The sequence below is a fragment of the Gossypium arboreum genome, chromosome 5, assembly GCF_025698485.1.
Source record: "Gossypium arboreum isolate Shixiya-1 chromosome 5, ASM2569848v2, whole genome shotgun sequence".
In the NCBI taxonomy this organism is placed as follows: domain Eukaryota; kingdom Viridiplantae; phylum Streptophyta; class Magnoliopsida; order Malvales; family Malvaceae; genus Gossypium; species Gossypium arboreum.
Window position 1 is genome coordinate 13,126,555 of NC_069074.1, and position 22,144 is coordinate 13,148,698.

Here is a 22,144-nt window from a genome sequence, read left to right on the forward strand (position 1 = left end):
TAATTTAAAAAAGGTTAAACTATTTCCACCATAGAGTCTAAGAGTAACTATTTAAGCTATTAAGTAGTAGATGGGATAGTTCCTTTTAAATATTATGTGTATGAAATGACTTTTCTAATCACAGCCACTCAAGTCTAAATTGTTGCAACTACTGACCCATTTATAAATATTATTACTCTTTTGTCATGAATGATTGTTTCCTAACTCTTCACAAAAGGACACAACTGCTTTGATTGTACGCACTTTATCGCCCAAAAAAAAAAAACATGTCAAAATGGTTCTCTTTTGATATATCTTAAATTATGGGTTAATCAATTTTATATTTTGGAGTCGGTTCATGTGTTTCATATAAGAAACAGAATAGAGTATTGGATACTAAAGTTGATTTATGGATTTTTCAGCATGAAATGATCAAAGCAAAGACAAAAGTATTACTTGTTCGAAATTAAGATTCGCATGGGTTTGAACAAATAAAAAACAAAATGCATGTCAACTCCCCCACAAGAAGCTCCAATGTCTGATAAACCTATTATTTTAATGTTTAACTTTGGGAATAGTAAAGATGAACATGTCGCGGCTACTTTTTGGATGTGATTTAGGTAAGCTTATATTTCTCTTTTTTTTTTTTAAATTTACCCATAGACGGAGAAGACAAATCAGTCCAATTTCTAAAGTAGTTCCCTTCGGGAAAAATAATAATAAATATACAGCTACTTTTGTTAATGCGCTTCAACTTTAACTACCACCTGTCTATTAATTTCAGTGAATATGGAATTTCTATAACATCAATTATATGATTATTTTGACCACTTAATTAGTGAATATATCACTCTTTTCTAAAGTTAATTGTATAAAATCAAATCAACAAAACCACTTAATTATGTACATTTTTGTGTCAGTGGAGCAAACTGGTTATCTATATAATGTTTATTTGTTTATCTACCCAACCAAATATTTCTGTTTTTTTTTTTTTTGGAGGATAAAATTAATGGGCCGGAATATTTTTCTTTTTGTATTTTGGTGTGTATGGGAAGTCTAAAGCTAAAATTAATTTATGACCAGACCATGCCCTAAGCCCTAACACTAATTTTCATTTGTAACTTATTATAAGAATTCAAAACACATTCATTTCACCCACTTTTTTCCTCTCTTTCCCCATGAGGTCAAGAAGATTCAAGATCTAAAATACTCTTCATAACTCTGCTGCTTGCAAATCGAGAAAACTCAAATGTTTGGAAAATGATTGAGAGCAACTTGTTTGAATACAAGAGACGAGACCTACCAAAATTGACCAAGTTTTGCAGCACTTGCTCGCCGTTTGCGACCCCACAATAATTCTAGTGCTGGAAAGACAACCAGAAAATTTTTTGTTTTTGTTTTTCCTCCTATATGAAAAACCAATGAACTATATATATATTGTCAAAGTCCTAGAAACATATATTTGCACTGAAAATTAGAGATGTGTGAGTGTGTGACTTTAACACAATCCGAACATGGGGACAAGACAAAGGTGCTATTATGATTCAAGAAGAATTAAGAAACCAAAATAATAATAAAAGTCTTGTTTAGGTAGGAAGAAATTGATGGGTTGCTGAAGAAATGGCCCCACATTTTCCTAGAAAAGAAAAACCCATATTTTATTATCTCTAATCATAATATTAGTAAGGAGGGCATACATCTTATTAACAAATGAAAGGTCAAAAAATTAGTTTAATCACCAAAAAGAAAGTGTTATTAGGTTTTGTTTCTGCAGCAAGACACCTGTCAAAGAAGACTTCATTACTAATAGAAATAAGAAAAGAAAGAAAGGTGGAATAGTCACATGATATATGCAACAGTTCCATCTGTATCCATAATGTGATGAAAGCCTATGATTTTGCGTTATAAAGATAACATGTGATGGTTCAATAATTTCTTCTTCTTTTTTTTAAAAAAAAAAAAACCAATATTGTTTGCTTTGGTCCAGACCATGAAGATGAAGATCTTATAGAAATATAATAATATATATAATTTATTGACTTAAATTTCACGGTTCAATGAAAACCTAGATACATAAATCCTCAGACCAAGTTGAAAAACCTTTCCCCTGAAGCTTCTTTTTCTTCTTTCTCTCTCTTGATCATTTGTTTAAAAGACCACCAATTATATATATATATACACATCGATTCTCTCAAGTTGAAGGGTAATCTGAGGATCGGCAACATGGAATGGAAGGAATATAGGCTTCATCGTCAATGGTTTGTATCCCTTGAGGGAAAAAAAAAAAAGATTTCTTTATCTTAAATTGATTGTCTATTTTCTTCTTCTTTGGCTCATATTTTCTAGTTTTTCCTATGTTAATTCAAAATTTGAAATCATTTCCGGCTGATTTGCGCTATACTTTTCTGTGTGTTTGGTTTGATGGTCTTTTTCTTCTCTTTTAAATTTAAAAAAAAATGGTTTCCCCAATGATGAAACATGTTTTAGTAGCATCCTAGTCTTAGAGATAAACTGTTTATATATTTCCAGTTCTTCACAACTCAATCATTTCTGATTGTCTTTTTTTTTTATAATCTAGGAAGGGGAATGAAGTTGTTTGAGATTAAACTCAAGCTCTCATTCCTACAAGATAATGCTCTTACCCTTGGATGTTACCCTAAAGAAGAAAAAGAAGATTTTTGTAACTCTCTAAACATCCAATTTCACGGTTCAATGAAACCTAAATACAGAATGCTCTCAAAACTATTGATTGATTTGATTCTGTTCTTACTGAGTCTTTCCTTAAATTTACATTAATAAAGACCTATAGTTCATCACGACTGAACCTGAAAAAGAATGTTTTTTTATTTTTATTTTTTAAATAAAGGACCAATTTTATCAGGAACAGGTAAATGCTAGTAAATTAAATAGCTACTGCTTTACATTGGATTCCATAAATTTATTTATTTTCATATAAGGTATGAAGTCAAGTATTCAAGTGCATCACTGTAAAGACATTAACGATCATTGCAGATGATAAACTTCCCATTTTATATCTCTTCACCTTATGTTTTCTTGTCTAGATTTATAGAAAATATTAGATATAAATAAGTATCTAAGAGTTTTTTTTTTTGTGAATCATATTTCGAATATATATGATTTTTTAAATGCACCGAATATATATGATTGAACACATGCATTGGATATTCAGAAAAAAAAGAAAAGAAGAAAATTGTAGATTGAATTTAGAATTTATTTTTCATGATTTACTTGTATTTGGTAAGTTAGGGCATATATCGGAAACCAAACTCCAGTCCTATTGTTCTTACACGAAGGCAGATTTATGGATTACACTCTCAACCTACTAAACGTTGGCATCATGTTTATCAGTTTGTTGTCACATTATAGCTTCAAACTAAATTATTATTATTGACTTGGCTATTCCATTTTTTTTTCCAGAAATTGGATGTTTAGGGAGTTACAAAAATATTTAGGGTTGGCTTTCGCTGTGTCACTCGATCAAGCTTTAGATCAAGAGGTAGAATATTTCTTTCTTTCTTCATTAGCAATATATATATATATATTTTACAAAGAGGGAAACAGGTAGAATGTTTTAACCTGTTTATATTAAATATAGTAAAACCCCGCATTCTTTAAAAGCCAGAAACCATTAATTTGAAATTACTTTCATTTACAAAGGTGGATGATGGTTTTCACCCACCATCAATGTTTCTGACAGTTTAAAATGCTTAGCACTCTACAATAAGTATGTGCAGTTAAACCTATCACCTAAAACAATTGGCCTCACACTGACATGACATGCATAGGATCCAACATGAGATGCAGCTCCAACCCTTCTTAAACAAATGTTTGAAATGCTAGCTTATTTCATTTTGGTTCTATATTGTGTTTTTCTTATCTTCGTTAATAGGGTGTTCACCTTAAAAAATCTTCATACCATTTTGGAAAACATCGTGAACAGGATCTCGTAAAAACTATCATATTAGATTCTTAGCAGTGCATTAATGTCGACATAGTCTTGATCATTTTCATTTATTTGAAGTTATTGCCCAAATAATGGCAAGGCAGGTACGCAACCATGTAATGTAAGAAATGGTCTTACAATTTGCACCAAATATATGCTTTTTAATTACCTATCACACCCAGTACCGGCTAAAAGGCTGGCAAGTAATCAAATCCCACACATTCCTACTTCAGCGCCATATGGGATGGGAATTCAATGTTGAGCTATCAATAATAATTTTCATTGGGGCATAAAATGGTAGTATAAAGAAATTTTGTTTTCTTTCGGAAATAAGGGGAAGCTTTCATGGTAGTATAAATATGTATATTTTTAATCAACTACTTTTCGGGAATATTTATGATAGAAATACTGACTTATATAAACAGATTTGACAGATAAGGGGCAGTATAAGGTGGATCATTTGTTTTCTCTTTCCATTTCTATCAACTGAACTTGAGCAACGGCAGAAGACATGATGGAGATGCATGGAGAAGAAAAGAGGGTTAATAGTGAAGTATGTTCCCACAAGTGCACCAACTTTGACTTGAATGAAGAAGCTAGCTGCCAAGATAATGATTATGTTGGAAAGGAAGGTGAAGTTAGCGTTGAAGAGGAAGAGATTGAGAAGAGATCAACTGAAGAAGGGAGTAGTAGCAATAACAATGGAGGCGAGGAAGGTGGCATTAATGATAGAAGAAGAACAGTGAGGCAATACGTTAGGTCAAAGTTGCCTCGCCTTCGGTGGACTCCTGATCTTCATCTCTCCTTCGTGCATGCTGTCGAGAGGCTTGGTGGACAAGACAGTCAGTTCTTTCAAATATTGCATCCTCTCCTTTCTTTATTTCATCTTTGATATGAGAAATACAAATGGAACTCTAAATTCATTCTTTGTTGCAGGAGCAACTCCCAAGTTAGTTCTTCAATTGATGAATGTGAAGGGACTTAGCATTGCCCATGTAAAAAGCCATTTGCAGGTACCAAAAAAAAAAACATTATTATTATTTTTTTTTTACAACTTTTCAGTCCACCATTAATTCTCATTTTTATCTCTCACTCTCTCTGCATATTCCTGTTTCAGATGTACAGAAGTAAGAAGCTTGATGAGAGTGGACAAGGTGAATTTTCATCTTTTAATTAAACATGCATAAAAACAATATTACTAAACAAAGCTTGAAAACCAGTTGCTAAAACCAGTAATGTTTATCTATATTATCATTGGCACGATTTTTTCAATCACTTTAACTTTAAATCTTCAAATTTTAATTAAATTATTTTATTTAGAAAAAATTAATTCAACTTTTAAAATGTTAATGACATTAATATTGTAGCAGTATGAGATAAATTTTTAAAATTTTTCAACTTTTTAAATTTGTTGAAATATACATAATTTTCGCACAAATGGCCACATTAATATCATTAAAAATTTAATGGTTTAATTAACTTTTTCATTTAAAAAAATTAACTAAATCTTAAATATTAAAAGTCAAAGTGAAAAAAAACCAAAATGTCAAAAAAAATTAAAAATAAAAATATTATTTTTCAAAAAAAATAAAAAGAGCTTCAAGTATTTATTTCATTTTACTCTATTTTTGCAGTATTAAGTAAAAGTAATCGATCAATAAAAGGAAGGGATGAAATTCGGCGCATGTCGTTGCAGCGGGCAGCGGCCGTTTCCTCAAGTCCTCATCAACGTTTAAGAATGGAAAATGGTGGAATCGTCTTAGCCGCGGAATCTCTTGAAAATGACATCACGCTAACTCGTTTCCGGTCTCCTCTTTACCAACGATCACTAGAATTCAAACCCGGCTTTCCAAGGTAACATTGAATGGATTCATACTTTGTGAAAATTATTAATCTCAAACATTTGTATAATGATAAAAATCTTTTAAATATAACTACAAGATTCAAAAATAATAATATGATAGATGCGAATTTAAATTCAGTAATATGAAAAAGAAAAATTTAACATGTAATTCTCTTAACTTCTGCTTATATACCACTTATGACATGCATGTGGTTTTTTATAGGCATCACTTAGAACCAAATTCCTTGATAAGCAAAGCTGGTGGAGAAAAAAATGGTTTCCCAAAGACAGGTGGCTTGTTGAGCAATGAAGGGCAGTCAAACCAAATTCATGGAATGGAAATGCGAATTGGAGGCATGAGACGAGGGTGGGTTCTTGAAGAGAAGAGGTGGCAAATGATCTGTAACAGATGGGAAGTTGAGAGAGAAATGAGCAAACACACTTTCATTGGGGGACACTACTCAACTAGCTCAACTCAAGGAAACAACACAAGTACTGTTGGCCAATTTGTTTCGGATAACCTTAGCAAATTCACTAGTGAGTTTGACGCCCCCTTTTTGGTTGAGGTAATAACCATTTTTGGTTGGACATTTTTTCTTTTTAATAATTTAAAAACAAATTACAAATGCTGGCCTAGCATTTGAAATGTTTTCTCATAATTAATTTGCTTGAAATGCAGTTGAACCAAGATAAAGTGATGGACAGAGAATGGCTGCCTGATCTGCAGTTAAGACTAAGCCAAAGAATTGGAATTGAGGATAAGAAGAATACCCATTGTAAAGGCACCCACGAAATCAACACCCGACTTTCACTTTCGTAGCTTTGATAAAGGCTTCTCCACCACAAACACAAAAAATAGGAAACTGACATCTTACTAAGTACTTGTCCTATAATTGTCTTCTCTTTTTTGGATAGAAAGTGTAATTGTTTTTCATTTTAATTATTTGTTGTCGAATCAGATAGAGACTCGACTTTAGGAAATAGGAAGCGTTTGTGATTGACAATTAGATGAGTGTGTGGGGCATATATTTTCACCAACGATATCATTCATGCATCGAGAGTCATGCTGATGCATGCATGTCGAAGCTAATAAATGATCAGCTCAGCAAGCCCAACAACTATACAAACTAGTTTTTCCAAGCCCAACAGGCCAATTAAATAAATGGCTGCTTTGTTCGTACCACCCGATGTGAGCATATTGGACCTATGTCTCTTTCTTCATCGTCGGAGCAGTTGCATTAGATGTCGGAACATCAAATTCACAAGGACATAACATCGAATCGGTTATATATTGGTATCAGAAATCGCAACTTTAGACAGGAACATCACATGAATTAATTACTAATGTGATCTGCTGTTGTGACAAAAGTTAAGCAGCTGCTGAAATGGCAGATCAAGAAAATAACATATTAATATATTTCAACCTTTTCTAGTCAAATTCCTTATGCTATTCGAGATCAAATCGTGGACGTTACAAAGATTTGGATCGACTTTGATTCACTGATGGCTGATGTAGGAAAACAGAAACGAACCACTTCCAAACTTATACAATAACAAGGTCTAACAAATTGAAGTTAAAAAAAAGATCCTGGAGGAAAGATGAAAACGAAAATGGTAGGCTGCTGCAAAATCTTAACCAGCTCTGACCATGTTGAGTGCAAGTATTTGAATGCAGCCCTCTTTATTTTTAAGTTTTGGATTGCTCAGAAAGGTGAGTTACTAATTCCTATAAAGGACAATGAGTGTTAGTGTTTACGAAATGAAACTCATATTTCTGAACACAATAATATCCTTCTTAAAGAATGTTGATATTACCTCAGAATAGCGGATGCAAGTAAGAAGTTTTGACAATTGTTTCCCACTTGGTATCAGTTGCAGGTATCTTAGGTTCCTGTTTTTTGGGATAATTAAAACCAGTGCCATTGTAAGACTTTGGAAATGAATTTCTTGATGCAACTGCAGGCAGTGCACGCGAAAGCCAGGACTCCGATGGTGCTTTCGGTAGAGGAACAGGAAGAGGAGTGTAATCAGCAGAGCCACCCTTAGCTTCTCCTTGATCAGCTTGACCTCTGAGATTTGATTTGTCGGAGAAAGAAGAGCGGCTGGAATTCACTGGCCCTGTGATTTCATTTCCTGATACGCCCTTTATGTCCAAAAGGTTGGGGCCTTTTATGTCTTGAAGACAAGATTCTACACTAGCGGCTTCTTCCAGCATTCTATTCATTACTATGGTATCAGAATGTTTTCCCGTAGAGTCCATTGGGGTTTTAGTATTTGAGGAATTGGAAATTGAACTCCCAATTTTTACCGTATCTACATAGAGACACAGTGTTTTCTCATCTGCAGGGCTCAATGAACATGACCCTCGTTTGCTGCTTTGATAGGGTACTAATTCCTGGGAGTAGTTATTGCTACCTGTATACTTAACCAACATATTTGTTTCGAATTTCTCAGCGTCTTTGGGCAAACCAAGAAAGCCTCCTCCACTAAAGGGAGATTGAGGTCTCTCTCTACGATAGGAAGGAATACGAGCACTACCTGGAAGCCTCTTGTGGGGTAACCAAGTTACCATTTGCAGGTCATTTGAGTTGCTACATTGATCCCATCTAGGAAACCTATGGGATTGAACTCCGGCATCTGATTTGTTCTCTGGGAACCTGGAGGATTGAACTCCACCATCCGATTTGTTGTTACAAGCAATAGCCCAATCGTGCTGTTCAAATAAAAAAATCGTAAATGTATTGCAATGAATTAGAATCTTTAACATTTAAAGAAAGAGGAGTGATGAAGGAAAATGGAAAGTCTCCGTACTAACCTTGTCAACAATTTGGCTCTGAGACTTGATGAAGGTAGTTTTTCCTGGTTTTGCAACCTCACAAGTAGAAGCCAGCGAGGAGCGAGTCCTAACTTTTAATCCAGCCACAGGATTTAAGAGGCACATAAAGTTCATAAAGCATAACCGAGCTAACAATCCACCAGCTGCTCTTGATAAATTACGGGAATCCTTGTACATATTGTAGTCTTCTTTTTTCTCTTCATGTGCCTCATGATTATAATGTGGAATGATAGCTAATTCATAACTATTAACAGGTTTCCTGCCCCCAACAGCCACTTCCCTTAGCTCTCTACGTTGTTCAGGTGCCGTACATTGCTTCCTTGAAGATCGAGGTGTCTTCAGAATCATTGCCTTGGCAGCAGATAAAAAATGACTCATCTGTTGGGGATCTGTAGAAAATGTTCCTGACGGTCTTGCAACTGATCCACTTACACTACAATTCATTGAGAATGAATCTTTTGGGGACAACGTATCAAGTGCATTCAAATAAACAGCATCTTCTTTCTCCAACCCTGAGATTTTCTCATTTAAACAGTTTGATTTTGTCACATTATCATTCATAGAATATTGGGGCCTCAACACATACTGATTTTCAAACTCACTCTCCACAGGAGACTTTATGAGATCCAAAACCCTCTCTGGCGGAAGTCTAGGAGTGCCCAAAGCTTCCTGATTAGGCTGAAACTCGTGCCGGATGCCACCTTTTGCTTTCCCAGGGAACTGCTCCCATACAAAAGGAACTGCAACCGCTTCTGTTACCTGATCCCAACTCACTTCCGAGGGGAGAGTATGTGCCCTTGTGGAAGGAGAATTCTCAACTATCTTCTGCTTATCTCTAGCTGAAAAAACAGATGTTGAAGAAAAGCGCCTCACTGATAAAAGTGGTGCATTGAAATTTAACTTGCATTCCTCCATCACACTTTGTAATATTCAAGAACTTCAGCAGCTTAATTTCCTCCTAGGTTACGATTCACCAATTTAAAACATTCTCTATGCTAACAACACAACCCAGAATTGAATTTTCTTTTCAAGATTATGATACCAAAAAAAGAAAAAGAAAATATGGAAATCACTAACGACAAATGAAACAAGAATCTTTAAGTGTGACTATCAACCTGTAATCAACATTAACATTGCTTGAAGCAAGCAGTTCTTTTACAGAAAAAAGAACATTATATGATGCAAAAAGAAAAAGAAGATATGGGTAGTAAAGAGTAATGGAGTGATGGGTGAGTTCTTTGAGGTTTTGAGCTCGGGGGTGTCCTAAAATGATGACAAGTGTTCATGGAATGAGTAAGGATAAAGAAAAGTGAAGAAGGGAGAGAGATGTTGGACACTACTGCGCCTTTTTTTTTTTTTTGTCTTTGGGGGGGTGCAATCTTGAGATTTGCTTTCTATGTATATTGCCTTTGAGAGACAGAGTCGAGTCATTGAGTGTAGATTGTACTTAAAGAGATTGATAGGGATAAACTGTTCTGTTAAACGAGCTTTGGCTCTAATAACTACAGTCTTACCACTTTAAATCCATGTCGCGTTTGAAACCACGCGCCTCACTTTTTTAATTAGAATTAGAAAAAATTTATAACTCTTAAAAATTAAATTTATTAAATTTTTAGAATTTAAATTAAAATGATAAATTTTGTAAACATTAATAGTTAAATTTGTTAAATTTTTATATTTAAAATTAAATTTATAAAACATGTAAACATTAGAAAACTAAATTTATTATTATACTAATAAATAAATCTATAAATTTCTCTCACTTGTACCATAAAAGTGTGAATAAAATATTTAATAATTAATTCGAGAAAATTAATAATTGAAATAATGTTTATAATTTACTTTTATAATTACAATCAATATTACAAAACACAATTGTAGTTACAATCCAAAAATACACAAATTTAAATAAAATAAATCTAAATTTAGACTAAAAACTCTTACTAAGCTCCAACATGAAATCTTAACATTCACAAAATCCCTAACAAGTATTTAACGGAAGCCGAGTAAACCCATTTTGTATGGTTAAGAACCTGGCAATTCAACTTATTTTTCTTCCTTCTTTAAGATATTATAAAATAAAAAAAAAAGTAAGTCAGGGGAGAATCCTTGGCGTAAAGATCTATCAAGCCCGGGCCCTGGCTAAGCTCTTTGCCTCGGAAATACTAGGATAATGCATTTTAAAAAATGGTTATATTTGTTTTAAGGGATAATTTTTAAAATTATAAATAAATTTTGATTTAATATGTAATTTGATTTATGAATTTTAATTTGATGTAGTTATATAAATGAAGTTTTGATTGTGATTTAAATGTATATAAATGTAATTTTAATTCAATCATATATATTTAAAAAATAAATACATCAAATTATTTTTATATTAAATAAATAAAATTATTTTTATATTAAAATATAAACTTAAAATGATGCTGCATTAATAATTATATTAATAAAATCTCATATATATATATAATATACAAAATTAAAATTTATATATAATTATATATTAAACTAAAAATCATATATAATTTTAAGATTTATTTCTTACGTTAATGATGATAACTTTTAAAAGATATTTACCTCCGCTAATTTCCTGAATCAGCGGCTCTAAAACATGTGCTGCTCATATTTAACACATTATTATCTTCTCCACTAGTTCAGTCTCTTAAGATCTGGTATCTTGACAGAATCCAAATGCCACAATATAGGAATAGGAGAGACAAATCCAGATTCCATAGGCCCCGAATCAAGTGTTGAGAGAAATTGTCAGCTAAAATTTTTGCTTCTCCTCTCTCTTCTCACACATGGTGATAATGATGGCGCATTTTCAACTTTCTGTGTTTGTATTATTTCCATTTATATTAAATAGCAAGACCCAACCACTCTTACGTCCCATCCATCCAACACCCACTACACAATGAGGGGTCATTTTGGTCCCTCAAGTGCACTTTTAGCCTAGTCTCTCAAGCCCCAATGCTTTACCTGTCTCTGGGCTTGTCTGAATCTGGGCCTCTACAATGTCTTCAACTATTTCCAAGCAAATGACGATGGTTTGAGTTGCAAGTTCATTATGCAACTTTTCACTACAAAGACAATTTGAGCAATAGAAATCGGAATTTTTTGCTGCCATAAATATCGATCTATATCAAGCTATAAGGCGAGCACTAATCAATAGAGAGAGAAAAGAATGTAATTTATATTTATATCATAAAAAACGAAGTAGTAATACTTCGTTGACAAATAATATTGGTCCATAAAAAAAATCTATTAAAAGTTGGAATTATGGAAACAACTTATTTCTACTACTCCATCTCCTAGCGAAGTAGTAATACTTCGTTTACAAACAATATGAACCCATAAAAAAAAACCTATCAAAAGTTGGAATCATGAGAACAACTTATTTTTACTACTCCATCTCCTCTAATTTAAAATTTTAACCAAAAAAATTTTCAGAACATTCTTTTAATCTAATCCTAAATTACTTAGAGGATATTACTCGCTAATACCCAACCCCCGAATATACAATTACAAGTGAAACTTGGCCATTTTTTCTGTGATCCTAGCTAAAGACCTTAAGTTACACCCAATTATCATATTGGCAAAACAGCAGGTATCCTCCTTGCTATTCCCCGTGGGAACGTCCACCACGTACGACTCAACCACCTCTGTTTTCCCCCTATTCATTCCTTCTTCGCTAATTTCATGGAGCGTAGTAGTAGAGCGGTAATTAACAAGCCTGTGATCACCTCCGATGATGCTAATCATCATAACATGACACTCATCATCAAGTTCATCCAGCCTCTCCGTGCTGGTGGCAGCCGGCAACCCTGACACCACCATCACTTCACGCACGCTCCCGATGCCGCCGTTGCCTGACCTCAACTTACAACTCTTCACGAATAGCTTGTATGCTTGGGGGTTGTCGAAACGCCGGATTATGGACCATACTAGAGGAAGTGGGGCATCGATGGTTTGAACTAGGCTTGAACCGCACTGGTTGGATGATAGCTGAGGGGTGTGATACTGGTTTTTCATTGCTTCTGTTTTGGGATGGCGTTGAAGCTCTTTGCTTGGTCGATTGTCTGGTATTTGAATCACCGTCTAAATACATATATAGAGCGGTAAATGATTTGTAAATTGAGGGAAATCTGGAGGGTGAGGTGATATCGTAGTTTGGAATATCCATGGCATTTATCGGTTTATGTCGGTTACCTTTTGTCTGAGTGTTGTTTCATCTTCTTTCTTGAGTGTCAGACCAATCATCATCACCCATCATAAACTTTATTTCAGAACCAAAGATAAGGTTTTAACACTATAAAAACAGACAATCAAAATAAATTTTAAATTATGGTTATAGGTATAGTTATATAGTTATTGATGTGAGGAGGATGACGCCCTGTTTTATTTGTTTCTAAGTTAGTTGGGAAATTGAAGGCGGTTAATTAATAGCGAAGGCAACACATTCGCTGTATCATTGAATTTGTCCTTCTCTAGTTTTAGCGCTCGCAACTCGTTAGCCATGTGTTTTACAACATTTTACCTTGCCTTTATTTTTCTTTGCCCTTCAGTTCACCACGTCGCTTCATTTTCATGGCTGTCAACCATAGGATTAATTTTTCAATTTACAGATTAGAATTTTTCTAAATTGAAATTTTATATGTTAAATTTATATTACAAAATTAATGTCAAATTAGCACAACCTAAAGTATTGAATACAATTATTTTTTATAAAAATAAATATTATTTTTAAAATCATTTATTTCTTATGTTTAATCTTATTTATATAATATTTTATGTTATTTTAGATAAAATTTAAAATATGATATTTTTAAATATTCGTTTTTTAGAAAAGAAAATTTTATTTCTTTTTTAATGAAATAAAATGAACTTACTATTTGTAAGTGTGAATTACACTATACAACTCTAAAATGTGACTTTCATTTTAAATTGGTCCTAAACTTTAAAACATTTTAATTACATCTCTAAATTATCAATGTTATATCAATCAAGTTCTTTTAGGGCTAAGCCAAAAATTCTTTTAGGAGGTTAAAATTAAATTATTATTTTTATGATAGTAAAAATGTAATTTCACTATTTTAATAGACTATATCTTTATAATTTTAAAGAATTAAATCAATTTTTATCATTTTTAGGGGGCAAAGTGTAATTTTATATTTACTAATATAAAATTTTAAAAATTTTAAATAGGCCTAAATATAAAATTTTCCATTTAGGGGAGGTCAAGACCCCTGCCAGCCCCCCTTGCTACGCCTCTAGTTCTTCTGTTATAAAAATCGTTAATTTAACTATTAAATAATACATCGAATCTTATGTGACATAATTTAAAATAATTTTTTAAAAAATAAAATGTTACTACAAACTTTTAAAAGTTGAAAATAAAAATAAAATAAATCCAAAAAATAGAGAGTGAACAATAACACTTTTGTAAAAACTTTGATAACCTCAAAACCAAGATTTTTACAACATTCATTTTTGCATTGTTCATTTAAAAAAAAAATCATTCTAAACTATGCCACATGAGATTTGACATATTTTAGTAATGAAAGAATCTTATTGATATAACTTTGAGTTTAAGGATGTACTTAGAATATTTTAATGTTTGGAGACCAACTTAGAATGAAGGTTATAATTTGAGGATGTATGGTGTAATTAACTCTATTTTTGTCTCTCAATGTCAATGTTGGGGCAACAAAGTGCTTTGCCACTACCATACCCCAGCTTGATAGTTTTCCCCACCTATCTAGGGTTGAGTCATGGGATTTAACGTCAAACTTAAAAAGTCACCTACAAATACTTTGCGCCCAATCATTCCGGATAACATTTGTGTACTCTGTATTACCGCGACTATTGGCACAAAGTTAGTTGATGCTTATTCCCCAAATATAGTCATTGCTTCTTCTCCGAGAAAAGAAGTTCATGACTTGTAAGGCTTTTACCTCCACGAGACATTGCTCCATCAAGCTTTCACCCATTGCAAAAAATTCCCCACTACTACCTCTCGTAACAATTTGGGCTATGTCTCAGTCTCAATGTGGTTAGTTATCCTCTCGGACCAGCTACCGATCATCACATTGATAAGTTATTGACTCACTAAATAGCTATTAATCTAATTATCTCATTTAACACTTTTTAAAAAATATATATATATTAAGTAAAAAATTAAACTAATTACCGACACATTTAAAATATTAAATGATTAATTTTGAATAAAATAAAAATTTTAAATGACTACCTCAATAAAAAAAAAATAACAGCACAAAGGTCATTAGGCGTATTGCATGTATTCATCATCTGTGCGAATTTCCCTAAGAAAAAGACAGAGATTTACTCACCGAGGATCAACCAACCGACTGAAATTTTAAAACCAAAACCACTATGAGAAGAAAACAACACCAATTCCCTACCTACTCCTTTTTATTGAGATAGTATGAATGTAATTATTGAGGGTTGACTCGCACTATATTTTTTCAATTCAAAATTATATTTGAACTTTTAATACTTTAAAAATGAAACTAAAATAAACCAACAGACGACAATGTTCTTAATAATAAAAGAAAACAACTAGAAAAGAGCACACATACGTCCTTGTTTAATTCCCATTGCATCATTAACCGAAATGTGAACCTTTACAACTACACGTATCTATATTGAGAACTCATTGTAAATTGCTAATCACTTCCTCAACTTGTGCCTGTGCTTCAAATTAAGAATTGTGCTTTTTCTTAAGCAAGCATCAAGTCAGGACTAGTGTTTGCCACAACCAATTGGGACAAAGTTCCTATTTTTTTTTCTTTGTCCTCTTAAATGACCTTGGCTATGCAAGTTGTAACTCTAAACTATGACACCAGACCTTTTGCAAACCCTTCTATGTCTCAACAAGTTGTAGCAGCTTCCCTTGCTCCTTGAATGTTCAACGTGTGAGCTATGATTTAATTTCAAAGCACGTTACAGATTATATCAAATCATAATTAACTGCAACAACCATTCAACTACATCAGTCATTCTCCAGTTTCATCTACCTATTCCAAAGTTAAAACCCTTCCAGTTTTATTCAATCCATTCAAATCTAAAACAGAGGGAAAACGAGAAAATATACAGAATCAGGAATAAAACTGGTATGGGCTTAAGTGTCCAACTAACAAAAGGAATGGACTATTTCCAGTACAGAAAAACTTGGGGTAAAATAAAAGGCTTACGAGAAATGGAGTCCATACACTAAATTAGACCCAAATATCTTCCATCTGCCTTTTCCATTACTTAATAATTATCATTTACTAGCTATGCTGCTAACCTTTTGCATCGACTTAATTATTTGTTTGTTTTAAATTGTAGAGTAAAATCTTGAAAGTTGAAATATGTTTTAATTTGTTATATATTTTTATATTTAAAATTTAGTTTTTTATTTTTATTTTTAGAAATTTAATTTTTCTTTTTACTTCTCAGATTTAAAATTTTAGGTTTAGTTGTTACCTTCATTAAATTTGTTCTATTAAATTCTCTAGTGTGACATTTTAAAATTTAAAAAAAATTATGTAACAATAAAAATAATGTTGAAAATACTTATTAGAATTTTTTAAAAAACACTCATTCAAATTCATTTGATAAAATAATTTTTTGTTGAAATAGTTTTCTTAAGAATAATTAACCTCAACATTTTGATTGAAAATAGTTAACAATATTGACTAATTAAACTAACGAATGACAATATAAAAGTAGATAAGTCAAATCATGTTAAAAATTATAGTATATAGATTAAATTTCAACATAGTCTAGGGTTAAAATTGAAATTTAACTATTGTCATATATATATAACTATGAAAAGGAAGCCATCAGTCATGTATTAATCTCTAAAACTTGTAAAGCAATTAAATTACATATAACCCTTTAATATTTTAATTAAAATAATAATAATATTAACTATTTAGATTAATTAATAATATTTAAAAATATAGAGAATAAATAATGTTAAAAATTAAACTATAAAAATTAAATCTTAATTTAAAGCATGATAGAGGAACTAAATCTAAAATTTAACCATTTTAGAAAAATTAAAAGAAAAGAATATGTCCGCGTGTCAATAACGGAAGGTTTGGACTATGTATGGTATATAGATGTCATTTCTCTGGACAAAAATATGTTGTGTTTAAAATAAGTAAAACTTTTATGATATAACGGTGCATTTTAACTTTATAAAAGAGTTATTTTAGTTTTTATTTTATTTTTTGTCATTTTTGTTTTCTTTTATCGTTTTTGGTAAAAAAGATTATAAGGAGTTGGGGGGGTCTTTTATCGTTTTTATTTAATTATTTTGCTAGTTAAAAAGACATAACCAATCTACAATATGAATTAATTTATATGAAGATATAGGATTTTTGGTCCAAAACAGCACATAAAGTATGGCATTTTTATATATTTGGTAATTTGTAAAGACCCTCCTTCTTTTTTTTCCTCCCTTCAAGATCACATGTTGCCCACTAATATCTAAATTATATTAACCATTTAATTTGTAGACCACTGCTTAGATTGGACATTACTTAGATTTACACTTTTTAACTTTTAATAGCAAAAAAAAAAAAAAAACCAATAGTAGAATTGTTGTCTTGAGTGAAAAAAGAAATTACACATCCTTTTGAATCATCTAACATCCCTTTTTTAATAGATACGAATTAGTGTGGACCTCAGCATTATGGTAATGATAAAGAAAAGGTAAATCATCTCAGTGAGGATTAATAAAAAATATAGTTGATGGACTTGATACTCGACTTGCTCAAATATGGTAGCAAGGGAGCTTAAGTTGATGGTTACGTACGTGAAATGTTGATTATACGAAACTCATTCATGCATATACTGGTTTAGGCGATTGTCTCTTACAAGTCCTAGGTGACGTGGTAAACCTACAATATTAACCATCCACCTACTCCCTTATTGCGGTGGGTTATAATATTGGAATCGCCTATCACTTACTGGAGGACGAGATCGCTGCTGGGGTTGATATTGGCGTATTGTCATCTGATGGTGATGCGTAAGGGAGGATATTAGGGGTATTCTTAGGTTGCTTGGACTGTTGACTTAGTTTGATCAATGTCCATTTGGTCACTTTCCGTGAAGTGATGGACCATTTCATAAAACTGGGATAATTTCTTCGGAGCGTTATCAATAAGGTAAAATTGGAGAAATTTGTGAGTGGCTCCCACAAAGAAGGCTTGAATGACTAAAGCGTTAAAGACACCTTTGGTTATCATAGTTGTAGCAATAAAACTCTTCATGAAATCACGGAAAAGTTCATTCTCCGTTTGTCGGATGCACATGAGGTAAGTTGGGGACTGTTGTGGGGTCTTGTTGGCTAAAAATCTACACATGAATAACCCAACCAACTAATCAAAGTTACTTATGGATCCTAGAAAGAATGAGAGGTACCATTGTTGGTCAGTGCTAGAAAGGTTCCTGGAGAAAGCTCTGCATTTCACAGCATCTAAGACCCCAAGAATGTTCATATGGTTGTTGTAATGAGTTAGGTGATCTTCTGGGTCTCCAATACCAGTGTAAGTTAACTTGGGAAACTTAACAGAAGAAAATAATTTAAGTTAACTTGGGAAACTTAACAGAAGAAAATAATTTAAGTGTCAACACAATAAGGGATAAAGGTTGATTAGGTAGCTCCAAGAAACTTCATCAGATTTAAAAGAAGTTCCAAACCAAAGTGCTACAATTTGCTCTTTAATAGGAATAGTCTTGTTTCGGGGTTCTCGATCCGGACAATTGACAAGCTGAAGATATTGTAGCACCTCATTATCATTGTACTCTTTTCTATCTTTACGGACAGTGGATTGTGTTGTACCTTCCGGTTCTGGAAAAGGGGTTGTCTAAACCATCCCTCGATTTAAAAAATTTTAATTTTAATTTTAATGAGAAATGGTGAAGTCGACTTTTTAGAAAATGAAAATATGGAGTCGCCATCGATCCTTTTGTTTTGATGTGATCGGGTCACCTAAGAATTCGATTATAAAATATTTTTGGTTTACTAAAACAACGATTCTGGTCTACGCAAATATGAGAAAATGGGCTCGGGAGTCGGTTACGTATGAGGAAGGATTAGCACCCTCACTACGCCCAAAATTGGTACCAAATCGATTAAGTACTGTCCTTATGTCTAAAATTAAAAATGTTTTTGAATGTGGCTCTTTTTAATAAAGTTTAAATAACCGAGTGGGTTACCAAAATCTTCTTGTTTCGACGTCCGAAAGCCTACAATATTGAAATTAACAAAAGGATGCCCAACTGTTTGGTCCAACGAAAAATCGAAACCCAGCACAGTAGGGTACGATTCCTCGAATTTCTGAATATTGACCATTGCCTTATTTCATAAAATACGCGTGAAATTCCGAAGGGATATTCGATTATTTCGGGCAAATGAAAAAGCGCAACCCAGCACGATAGGGCTCGATTCTCAAAACGCCAAATATCAAATATCGTCTTCGTTTTTAAGTATTTATATTTTTTTAAAACATGAGTGAGAATACAAAAGAATATTCGATCGTTTTGAACAAACGAGAAATCACAACCCAGCACGATAGGGTATGATTCTCGAATTGTCAAACGCCGAATATTGCTTTCGTTTTAAATAATTTTTTTAAAATATATGAATGAATTTTTGAAGGGATACTCGATCATTTTAAGCAAACGCGAAATTGCAACCCAACACGTTAAGGCACTATCCCGCGAATTGCAAAATATCGAATTTCGCCTTCGTTTTAAAGAATTCTTTTAAAAGGCATGAGGGAAATCTTGAAGGGACATTCGATTATTTTGAGCAAACGCGAAATTGCCACCCAACACGTTAAGGCACTGTTCCGCGGATTGCCAAATATCGGATTTCACCTTCGTTTTAAAGAAAATTGTTTTAAATGGATACTTATAAAACTAGCTTAAAACATATTAATGCATTTTGAAATGAGACGAAATTGATTATAAAGATTTGAATTTTATAAAACCACATTTCGAAAACCAAACGGAAGACAATGAGTGAGGTAATATGCATGTACGAGATGTGATCAACTAACGTACTAATAATTAAAAAATAGCTAGCTTAAAAACGTAATCCGATCGCAATAATACATGGAGAATAGCTACTATGAAATGATGAATAAATGGATAATGCCACGATAACATACATGGGAAATAAAATGATTAACATTAGATATACGAAACAAAATGCAAATTAAAGAAGCAATATGGCATAAAACCATTCTAAAGTAACGACGAATAAAACGGTACTTAAAACGTGGGTTGACAAGTTTTCGCATATACAAGAACTAAGGCTAGATATATATATATAAATGAAGTTTAAATTAAAACGTATGCAAAATATTTTAAACACAAATTCATTTAAACATTGACAAGGTACATGAAAACTTAAAAATATGAAAAAATGGTGGAATACACGATAAGATATACGTTTATTTAGGAATAATTATTTGTAAAGAGGTAGCATAAAATTGATAATGTATATAAAAGGATAAGTAAATATATAAATTATTCATGTAACTAATCTTTTAAAAATCTAATCATACACACAAAAGGAAAGAAAAAAATTATATGTACAAAAAAACTATATGTACAAAATAAATAATTTATAAAACTATAATTATAAAGGAAATTTAAAACAAATAATATATAACATAATTTTACATGTAACAAATTAATTTAAATTGATGGTACATACAAATAATACATACATAAGGATAATAAAATATAAAATGTATACGATAAGTAAATTGTACAATTTAAAATGTGGTCTTTAAAAAGAAATATATTACACGCATAAACAATTTTAAGGAAAATATATATACATAAAATATTTACATAAAGCTATATGAAATTAATAACATGTACTATAATGATTTAATATAGACTATACACATGTGAAGACACTTTTAGAGATAGTTATATGTTAAAATAACATTAAAAAATATGAATTTTAAATTAGCTTAATCTTATCATATATTATACATTTACTAAAACTAAAAAAATTAGGTACAAATTTACTAAAAGCTATATATATATATATATATATATATAAGAACAACAGGGCTTTAATAACATATGTAGATTAAACATAAACACTAAATATATCTAATAAACATTAAAATATATGGATAAATCCAAAAGAAATTGCAAAATATCATGAAACTAATAGCATACATAAACTAAAATGAATTATATTACAAATAATACGCCAATTATTAAGATGAGAGAATAAATAAAAGATCATTATAATGCTTTTCAAAACAAAATTCAATTATCAAAGCAACAAAATAACACAATTAATAATCTAGCATGTAAGAAAAAAATTATGTGCAGTAAATAAAAAATGTGGATAAGACTTAATTGAAACAAAGTTAAAACAAGAGAACCAATTTATAAATAAAATAATTGCAAAATAGGGTCAATGTGCCATGCGCACAAATATGCGGGGACTAGAATGATAAATATCCTGCACTTACAATGCTAGACTGAACCACGGATCGAAGTGAAAAGACGCACAAATTATAAGGCCAAATTTAAGAAAAAAGGTAATTAAACTGGGGAACAGATTGAAAGCATGGTGCGATAGGAAGGATTCCTCGCACAAATTCCCCATTTTTGTGTGGGAATGTGCAGATCAGGCTTGCAAAATGGGTCAACACTCGGGGCTTTTTCATTATAAACGGTGCCGTTTGATAATTAGGTTTTAAAACCTTTTTTTTCCTTTCTTCTTTTCCCAAACGCAACCATCATTTAGCCAAAATTCACAGCCTTAGAAAATCAACTTATTAAGGTCTGCATTCGGCAAACCACGAATCCACCACTTAATCGGTGGTCGATAGCATATCAACAACAATCAACGGCGCCTTAGGACCTTTCCAACCTCGATCTCAATGAAGTGAACAGATCCATGGCTGTTTCGCAATGTAAGGTTTGCTTTTTCCCCTTCTTTGTTTTAGAATGAAAATGATGAAAACAATCGATGGAAAAATAATAATAATAATAATAAAAATGACAGAAAAATTAAAAAGACTAAGAAAGATCACCTCTTCAGAAATTGTTTTTGAATTTTTCTATTCAATTTTCGTATAATGTATGTGTGTATGCCCCCTCCCTTTCATTTGTTTTTCATACGATAGATAAATCAAAGAAAACAGAAACGAAATCGAAAGAAAAATGAGAATCAAATCACCTTGTGGAGACTTTTTTGTTCAAGCTTTTCTGTATTGATTTTTTTTTTGTTTTTGTGTCTGTATTCGTAAAAAGAAAGAAGCCCCCTTTACAATTGAAAATAGTAGGCTTTATCCGAAAAAGAAAAAAGGAAAAGAAAAAATAAAAATCCATTTTTATTCTTCTCCATTTGTTGTTCTGTTGTCGTCCTTTTTGTTTGTCTCTACTATCTTTGCTTTTTTTTTTTTGTTTTGCAGTGCAGGTGTGTTGGCGTGGTGGTGGTGTCTTGGGCGTGCCGAGGCGGTGG

At 32.0% G+C, this 22,144-nt stretch overlaps 3 protein-coding genes across 4 annotated transcripts; 1 reads left to right on the forward strand and 2 right to left on the reverse strand.

Moving 5' to 3' along the window:
- The first annotated feature begins 1,981 nt into the window (after positions 1-1,981).
- On the forward strand, positions 1,982-6,793 carry LOC108452637 (uncharacterized). 2 transcript variants are annotated; one of them, XM_053027874.1, is made up of 8 exons: positions 1,984-2,237; positions 3,418-3,496; positions 4,369-4,785; positions 4,880-4,956; positions 5,061-5,097; positions 5,578-5,797; positions 6,010-6,352; positions 6,466-6,793. In XM_053027874.1, exons 3-8 carry the CDS (start codon positions 4,455-4,457, stop codon positions 6,604-6,606), a joined length of 1,149 nt encoding a protein of 382 aa, XP_052883834.1. In that variant the 5' UTR covers positions 1,984-2,237; positions 3,418-3,496; positions 4,369-4,454; the 3' UTR covers positions 6,607-6,793. The 2 variants fall into 2 exon arrangements, with proteins under 2 accessions (XP_017605929.1, XP_052883834.1); XM_017750440.2 differs by lacking the exon at positions 3,418-3,496 and having other exon boundaries at positions 1,982-2,237.
- Positions 6,794-7,211: 418 nt separating this feature from the next.
- LOC108452812 (uncharacterized) lies at positions 7,212-10,034 on the reverse strand. Its single transcript, XM_017750602.2, has 3 exons — positions 8,602-10,034; positions 7,602-8,499; positions 7,212-7,512 (listed from the first exon to the last, which is right to left on the reverse strand). Exons 1-2 carry the CDS (start codon positions 9,535-9,537, stop codon positions 7,603-7,605), a joined length of 1,833 nt encoding a protein of 610 aa, XP_017606091.1. The 5' UTR covers positions 9,538-10,034; the 3' UTR covers positions 7,212-7,512; position 7,602.
- Positions 10,035-11,868: 1,834 nt separating this feature from the next.
- On the reverse strand, positions 11,869-12,955 carry LOC108452297 (abscisic acid receptor PYL12-like). Its single transcript, XM_017750074.2, has one exon. It carries the CDS (start codon positions 12,655-12,657, stop codon positions 12,148-12,150), a length of 510 nt encoding a protein of 169 aa, XP_017605563.1. The 5' UTR covers positions 12,658-12,955; the 3' UTR covers positions 11,869-12,147.
- Positions 12,956-22,144: the final 9,189 nt, after the last annotated feature.

Bases quoted from the DNA above. Each gene is read 5' to 3' on its own strand.
- LOC108452637 (XM_017750440.2), top strand. From the start codon at position 4,455: ATGATGGAGATGCATGGAGAAGAAAAGAGGGTTAATAGTGAAGTATGT. The intron at 4,957-5,060 runs GTACCAAAAAAA...TTCCTGTTTCAG, and splicing joins ATGTAAAAAGCCATTTGCAG to ATGTACAGAAGTAAGAAGCT. The intron at 6,353-6,465 runs GTAATAACCATT...CTTGAAATGCAG, and splicing joins ACGCCCCCTTTTTGGTTGAG to TTGAACCAAGATAAAGTGAT.
- LOC108452812 (XM_017750602.2), bottom strand. From the start codon at position 9,537: ATGGAGGAATGCAAGTTAAATTTCAATGCACCACTTTTATCAGTGAGG. The intron at 8,500-8,601 runs GTTAGTACGGAG...TTATTTGAACAG, and splicing joins AGAGCCAAATTGTTGACAAG to CACGATTGGGCTATTGCTTG.
- LOC108452297 (XM_017750074.2), bottom strand. From the start codon at position 12,657: ATGAAAAACCAGTATCACACCCCTCAGCTATCATCCAACCAGTGCGGT.